Below are 7454 nucleotides of genomic sequence, written 5' to 3'. Positions count from 1 at the left end.
TGACTTGCCAGCACGCAGCCTTCACCCTGACCCCTGGCCGTGGGGCATCCTGCTGCTCCACACCAGGGATGCTGCCTGGGGCCACCCACCGCAGGGCCCCTGCAGATACCCCGAGGGGGTGCACAGGCAAGAAGGCATCTGCTGAGGCCCGAAGCTATGGTCGGGAAGTGGGATGACCCAGCTGCTGTCCTCCCCTTGTCCCCCAGCCCCCCAAAACACTGCCCTGCCCTCCCCCAGCCACCCCCTCCCTCTGCCCATGGCCACAGAGTGGCTTCTTGCACCCCAGGGACACGTGGGGCACGGCTCTCTGCCAGGCAGAGAAAGGTTTATTCGGCACCACGCGTGGGGGCAGCAAGCCTTGAGAAGGGGAGGCCCCACCAGCAGGCTCCTGGGAGGCACTGGGAGGCACTGGGAGGCACTGGGAGGCACTGGGAGGAAGCAGGGCAAGGTGAGGGTGTGTTTCCTGGCCAGAATGCTGGGAGCAGGCAGGATCCCAGCCAGGTACCGGGGCAGCAGACAGCCCCGGGGATGCAGGTGAGACAGCAGGGTGCAGGCAGCTCCGGTCCCCATCCCCATCACTTGATGCGGGTGAAGATGGAGGTGCCGACTCTGCAGGCAAACCATGTCAGCAGGAGGGGAAGGAGGGATGCGGGGTAGGAGGGCAGGAGCAGGGCTTACCTGGTGGCTTTCCAGGCGTCCCTGCGGGACGGGACCTCTTCCCACAAAAGCCACGTGGTTTCCAGTGTCTCCTTCCCACGGCGGTCCACAAAGCACTGGCCCACAAAGGCGGTGGTGGAGTCTGGCGGGGTTCGAGTGGGGCAGAGGGGGCTCAGAGCCTGTGCCTCCAGACAGGGGAACCTGGGCCACCTGATCCTGGCAGACAGACAGACAGACACCCCCCACCACATGCCCTGGACAGACAGATGGACCTCCCTGCCACCCGTCCCAGACAGACAGCCCTCCCCGACCACGTCCCATGGCAGGACCAAGTGCATGTGGCCAGCCTGTGGCCACAGCCGGTGTTTCCCTGGGTGCCCCAGAGGGTATGGGGGACCAGCCGGGGTGGCACCCCACTTCCAGCATGGGCAGGGGATCGCTGGCTGCCCCGGGATGCCGTGCCGGGTACCGCCGTACCTGCGAACTGCCACTGCACGGTGAAGCCGAAGGTGGGCTGCCCCTTGGCACCGGGGTTCTGCTGGGCCCCTTGCAGGGGTGACACCAGGATCTGCTTGTTGGTGGCCGCCACTGCGGTGTGGTAGGAGCCCGAGAAGGTCCCGGCTGCGTCCAGAGCTGAGAGGGTCATGTTGGAGCCTAGCTCGTTCCTCCACAGGCCCTGCAGGTTGCACTGGGGACCGGGGGTGTGGAATGGTTGCTGGAGGTGACTTATTGATATGGCCACCTCTGAAGAGAAGGTAAACCTCCAGTGCAGAATACGGTGGATATGCAATGAATCGGTGCCATAATAATTCCCTAAGCAATATAACCTGCAGCCTTAGATGTTAGCAATGCCAGGGGAGCTTGGTGTGCTGACTCTGAGAGAAAGAACATGGAGGGTGGAGAGGCGTGGAAGCGCCGCGGCCAGACTCTGTAACATCACCGCAGGGATGGGAACTGGATGGTACCATGGAACTGATAAAACACATAGTTGTTAACCCTGAGCCAGCCCTGGACCTGCAGTTAATCATTTTCTGTCAAAATCGTGTCCTCTGGGTGAACTCTGCTCATTATAATCTTATTATAATGCCAAAACACACCTCCATCCCAAAGGCTACCCGCCTCCAAGGTGTGACCACTCCTCACTGAGCGTGCGCTCTGAATTTTATCTAGCATGTACCTTTAAAAGTAAAGCGAGGAGATTTTATACCAATCATAGTAAAGGTATGTATGAATAGAGCTGCTCAAGCTCCACCTAAAAGTAGGAAAATAGTATAAAAGGCCTTAATAAAGGGGGGCTGTTAGGGAAGATATTATCATGGACAAATTGGAAGGACATCGCTGACTTCTGGGATCCCTCGATGGTCTGAGCCTCTCTTCCCCTCCATAGGGACACCTATTGGGTGAGATTCAAACACTGGACTATACTGAGTGCTTTCCCGGGAAACTTAGAAATCTTTAGAACTCTTTTCTTCCATAATTTAGTGTGCTTGTAGTTGACTGTATCATTATTTGCATGTGCTCTGCAGACTGTGTATTTATCACCAGCAATCCAAAAAAAGGTGTACTCCCGTTGCTTCAATAAACTGTACTATGCATTAAAATCTAGCTGTGATGGTTCATTGAATGCGACTAAAGTCTGGCTGTTCTAGTTTGTTGAACATGACTAAGTAGAAAGTAGAGTGTGCTATTAGTGCATCCCTAATCGTTATAGTTCGATATATATGGACCTTGACTGGACTTAGAGCATTGAATTGGGCATCACTCAGAATCTAAGCCTAGTTGTCCCCAGCCCCTCTGATATCTGAGCATAAGCTGGAACACAAGGGGGTTTGTTTTCTGCCAAATGTCTTTACCCTTTAATGCAACAGGGGCTCATGTGGGTGCCTTGGGCAGTGCCAAGCCACAGCCCCCCCTCCAGCTTGCCTGGGCAGTTGCACGCACGCCCCACGTGTCTGGGTCTGGCACGGCCACTCTGCACAGTAGCTGGGACCAGTGGCACGGGCACCGTCTGGGCCAGTACCTCTCCCTCCCGTGGCAGGGCAGGGCAGAACTGGGAGTGCTGGACACCTCCCCTACCCCCCCATTCGAGGGGCAGGTGACCAACACTGCCCCCAGAGACAGCACAGCCAGAGCTGGCAGCCCCCTCGGTCACGCACGTTGCACCCTGGGATGGCACGGCATGGCACAGCAGGGCAAGAGCGTGCAGCCCCCCAACACAAACACCGTGTGCTGGGATGGCACAGCACGGCGTGGCACAGTGAAAGCACGCAACCCCCTCAGCCATGCACACTGTGCCCCGAGGGTGGCACGGCATGGCACTGCATGGCACGGCACAGCACAGCAGGGCACAGCAGAGCATGGCACAACACGCTGTGGCAAAGCACAGCGCGGCACGGCACGGCACGGCACGGCACAGCGTGGCACCAGGCAGCACAGCAGGGCACAGCATGAGCAGGCAGCCCCTTGACCGTTCACGCTGCACCCCAGGGTTGGCGCGGCACAGCATGGCACAGCCGGGACATGCAGCCCCTTGTCCAGCCACCCTGCACCCTGGGGACCGCACGGCACGGCACGGCACGGCACGGCAGGAGCGGGCAGCCCCCAGCCGGGCGCTGGCCCCCGGGTTGCCCTTACCTTCCCGGCAGCAGCGGCACAGGGGCTGAGCAGGGCCAGGGCGAGCAGGAGGCAGCGGCCGAAGCTCCCCATGGCGGCAGCGGCGGTGGCCGTGCGCGGTGCCCGGGCTCTGCCTGCGCTGCTGCCCCTTGCCCGCTCGGCCCCTTTTATGGTGGAGGGGGCCGCGGACAGGCGGTGGCCGCCCGTGCTGGGCCTCCTGCCAAGGGTCACCCTGGTGGGAGACGGGCCGCTAGCCACCGCGCCAGACTGAGTGGGGTCCTGCTCCGCCGGGCAAGGCGGGGGTCCCGAGGGAGCACCGTGGGGCAAGCTGGGGCTGCGACGGAGGAGCCCAGGCCATGGCAGGGGTCACGGCGGGGGACAGGCACCGGGCCTTGGGGATGGTGCCTGGAGAGGGCATGGGATGCCGTGGGGGGGACACAGGGGAACGTGGGCGCTGAGGCGCGACACGACAGGAGACGGGTGGGTGTTTGCAGCAAAGCTTTATTGAGAGTAGCAGGCGGCGGAGCAGAAGGTGCGGGATGCAGAGTCGGCGTTGCCACTGGCCTGGGAATCCCCTCGCTGCCAGTTACACTCCTGCTGGGAGCGCAGGCGGATGAAGACGTTGGTGCCGACCCTGTGGGGACACAAAGGGAGGAGATGTAAGAGTGAGAAACGCAGCCTTGCCGTGCCAAACGCCTGCCCGTCCCCACCTCCCCCCCCCCCCAGCATTTGCACCTCAGAGGGACCCACGGGGCGGCCGTGCGCAAGCATCCCATCCTCAGCCAGCCCCGCACTGGCAGCAGCTCTGCCGGACGCTGAGCACCACGGGGCGGGAGAGCCCCGAACCCCTCTGGGGATGCTCAGGGGACCTGTGCAGGGCAGGGACGGGGGCTCACCTGGTGGCCTTCCAATCGTCCTTGATGTTGTCCACCTGCGACCGCAGGAGCCACATGGTCTTCAAAATCTCATTTCCCTCATCATCCACAAAGCACTGGCCGGTGAAGACGGTGACAGAGTCTGCAGGGATGGGGTAGGAGATGGAGGGGAGAGTGGTCACGTTACTGAAAAAGCCAGTCAGTGCCAACCCATAGCCCTGCAGCTTGCCCCAGCACAGGGGGACGGTAGACCTGGGCTGTCCCTGCCCTCTGGGTACAGTGGTGATGGGGAAAGCAGGCAGAAGGCAACAGGGGGCTTGGGGTCTCGTCTGGAGATGGGCAGACAGCAGCGGGCTTCAGCCCCCAGCACATCCTCTGCACCCTGGTACTGCGAGGTGACACCAGCCAAGGAGCTCCAGGGTCAAGGATGGGGGGCACGAGGGACACCACAGGGGATGGGAGAGCATTTGGGACACCAGAGGGGAAGGCAGGGGATCATCAAGGACACGGCAGGGAAGGGCAGAAGAACATCAGGGACATCACAGGGAGGGCAGGGGAGGTCTGGGGACATCACAGTGGAGGGCAGGGGAGCTCTGGGGACACTGCAGGGGGGCTGGGAAAGGAGAAGTACCTGAAAAGCTCCAGTTGACAGTGAAGCCGAAGGTGGGTTGGCTCTTCTGGTTCGTGCGGTGCTGGGACCCCTGGAGTGGTGACACCTGGATCTCGTTCATGGTGGCTGTCACGGCCGTGTGGTAGGAGCCACTGAATTCGCCTTTTCCATTCATGGCCGTGATGGTCATGTTGGAGCCCAGTTCATTCATCCAGCGCCCAGTCAGCACGCACTAGAGCAGAGGGGACTCAGGGTTGGTGCTGCAGCACAGCCCGGGTGCAGGCAGAGTGGCAGGAGTAGGCAACCCTCCCCACCCTGCCCCGCGGACCCCAGCCCTGCCGTTACCTTTTTTGCAGAGTAGCCAGGAGCCACCAGCACCATGCCGAGTATCAGGAGGAATGGAGTCACTTGCACCATCTCGGTAGCAGGCAGAGAGCAGGTGTACACAGGGATGTCCTCCTTGCAGGGCTCTGCAGATGCGCCTGGTCTCTCGCCTTTTTATTGCTGCCAGATCTGTGGGTGGCAGCTTTGGCCAGGGCATTATGCAATCTGGGTGTTTCCAAAATTGCAGTTCCCAGCTGTATGAGAGGTGGCTGCAGGCAAATATTCCCAGAAGCACCAGCTGAAACTGCCCCTCCTCGCTTACACGTCCCTAGCACCTCCATGGGAGGCCCTGGCTCCTGCAGATCTGTGACTGCTGAGAAAGATGCTTAGCTGGGGAAAACCCCTCTTGGGCTCTGTTGCCTCTTCTGCCAACTGTTTGCCACCCCAGGCACAGCACCCGCTGCTTTGCCTGGGGTACCTAGAGGTGCCAAGGAGCCTTAACTCCAAGGCACCCCAGGGTCAGCCGCAGCGCATGGCCTCACCCTGGTCCTCCTCACCAGGCATCTTCATGCAAACCCACCCAGCACTGGGCTCCTTTTGGGGTTTTGCTTTATCCCCCTGCTAGTACTGAAGCAGCCACAGATCAGGCTACAAAGCAGCCGGTCTCCTTGCCCGGGGCTGGCATGAAGGTTTGCTGCTGTTATTACAAGCTGGCTTTTGTTGGAAGGAAATTATTTTATGAAAAACAAACATTCCCCGAATACCTTGGACATCACATTTTAATGCTGACAAGTATTGTATATATGCAGGGATTCTTAAATAACTTTAAGTACATATTTATTTAATTCCCCTTATGTTTTAGTTGTTGCTGGCTGGGGAGGCTGAAGTGGCCTGGTTCACACCAGATTTTCTCACTCATTCCTCAGTGATTTTCAAGGCAGTCTCCTAAAATACGTGAGTTTTAATTCCCCCAGTCATCATAGCAAGAGTTGATGGAGTCCTCTTCACCAGAAAATGCTCCTTTTCTTAAAATGGAGACAGGACAACTCTTTGCAACACCTCAGAAATACTTCCCAAATTTTGCTTTTCCTTTAATCTCACATTTGAGCCCCAGTTTCTCTCCAACAGTAAAATTCATCACTACCCAGTCTGGGGAACATTCTGTTTCTTCTGCCAGCATCTCAACAGCCCCCTCTCCTCTCTGCAGGAGCCCCACAGCTGTCTTGCACCCCTGCCCACAAGAGCTGCCCAGCCAGAGAGCTGGCTGCCTGTGGGAAAATCCTGCCCTGGTGTTTGCTTCACTCTGTCTTAGAAATTAACTGCACAACAAGATATGTTTTCCCATGCAGCTGCTGTTTGCTTTGGCTGTTTTTTCAGCAGGCAGGTGGTGCCTAGAGCGTGACCAAGGTTCCTGATAAGGAGCATGGTCAGTCTGGGAATGTTTTAGGGGGCAGGAGGGGCTGCCCTTGCCCCTCGCCGTCGCCACCTTGCTATCATCCCCTTGCCATCACCCCCTTGGCATGACCTTGGTTCAGGCAGCTCCCGCAGGGATCCCATGGCCACTGGTGGGCACGGGGATGAGCAACACAAGGTCTGCAGGCTGGCACTGCTGCTGATGGCAACCCACAGCTCATTCACAGACAGAGGGGTTTTTTAGCATCACACAAACAATATTGGTGCTCTCTGCCTGTAATCTTTATTTTTCTTTAACAATCACTGTCCCAGCAGCATATCTTGGAGGTTCGAGTATCAGCTCAGTGTTCAAGGAGACAGTTTTGTTGACCAGTCTAGGCCAAGTCAAAAATAAAACAAGCAAATAGCTGGGGTATCTCCACAGGGTTTGCGTGTTCCCAAGGGCAGCCCAGTGAAGCAGCTCAGGGCTGGCAATCATTACCAGGGCTAAATCCTGAGATGCCATGCCTGAGCTCTGCCGCAGCAGGGAGTGGGCAAAGGGGAACAGGCAGGCAGGGAAGTCCAAAGCATAAAGTGCTGAAGAAGTTAAAACTCGGCAAGGCTGTGGTTTAAAACCATGTATGTCAGGGGTCAAGAAAGGGTTAATGAATAAGAATAAAGGGTTAATGAATAATTAAATTTGCTGCTCAAGCTGGGATTGAGTCAGTTTTGAAAAATAGTAACACAGGCAAATATTAGAGAAGATCGTATTTGTAACCAAGGATTGTCCTCCTAGCCCGCAGCCGTGCCCATGCAGAGGTTGCTTAAAGCTGAGCTTCTTAAGATAAGATTTTTACTGAGGTGATACAGTCAGAAGAAGAGCAGAAGTATCCCATGATACAGACTGAACGCCCCAACCTTTGAAAGAAAGTCTGTGGGCAACCTATCGCCTGGGGTTAAGGAGCGATGCTGATGGGTTGCAG

The 7454-nt window shown here is 57.7% G+C and overlaps 2 protein-coding genes across 2 annotated transcripts; both read right to left on the bottom strand.

The window, feature by feature from the left end:
* Positions 1-535: 535 nt before the first annotated feature.
* On the bottom strand, positions 536-1342 carry LOC142026847 (avidin-like). Its single transcript, XM_075020258.1, has 3 exons — positions 1135-1342; positions 679-799; positions 536-609 (listed from the first exon to the last, which is right to left on the bottom strand). The coding sequence occupies exons 1-3, from the start codon at positions 1301-1303 to the stop codon at positions 576-578; spliced, it is 324 nt and encodes a 107-aa protein (XP_074876359.1). The 5' UTR covers positions 1304-1342; the 3' UTR covers positions 536-575.
* Positions 1343-3751: 2409 nt separating this feature from the next.
* LOC142026531 (avidin-like) lies at positions 3752-5274 on the bottom strand. Its single transcript, XM_075019649.1, has 4 exons — positions 5101-5274; positions 4777-4987; positions 4167-4287; positions 3752-3904 (listed from the first exon to the last, which is right to left on the bottom strand). The coding sequence occupies exons 1-4, from the start codon at positions 5170-5172 to the stop codon at positions 3772-3774; spliced, it is 537 nt and encodes a 178-aa protein (XP_074875750.1). The 5' UTR covers positions 5173-5274; the 3' UTR covers positions 3752-3771.
* Between the last annotated feature and the right edge of the window lie 2180 nt (positions 5275-7454).

The sequence above is a fragment of the Buteo buteo genome, chromosome Z (assembly GCF_964188355.1).
Source record: "Buteo buteo chromosome Z, bButBut1.hap1.1, whole genome shotgun sequence".
NCBI lineage: Eukaryota > Metazoa > Chordata > Aves > Accipitriformes > Accipitridae > Buteo > Buteo buteo.
This window is presented reverse-complemented; position numbering and strand designations above follow the sequence as displayed.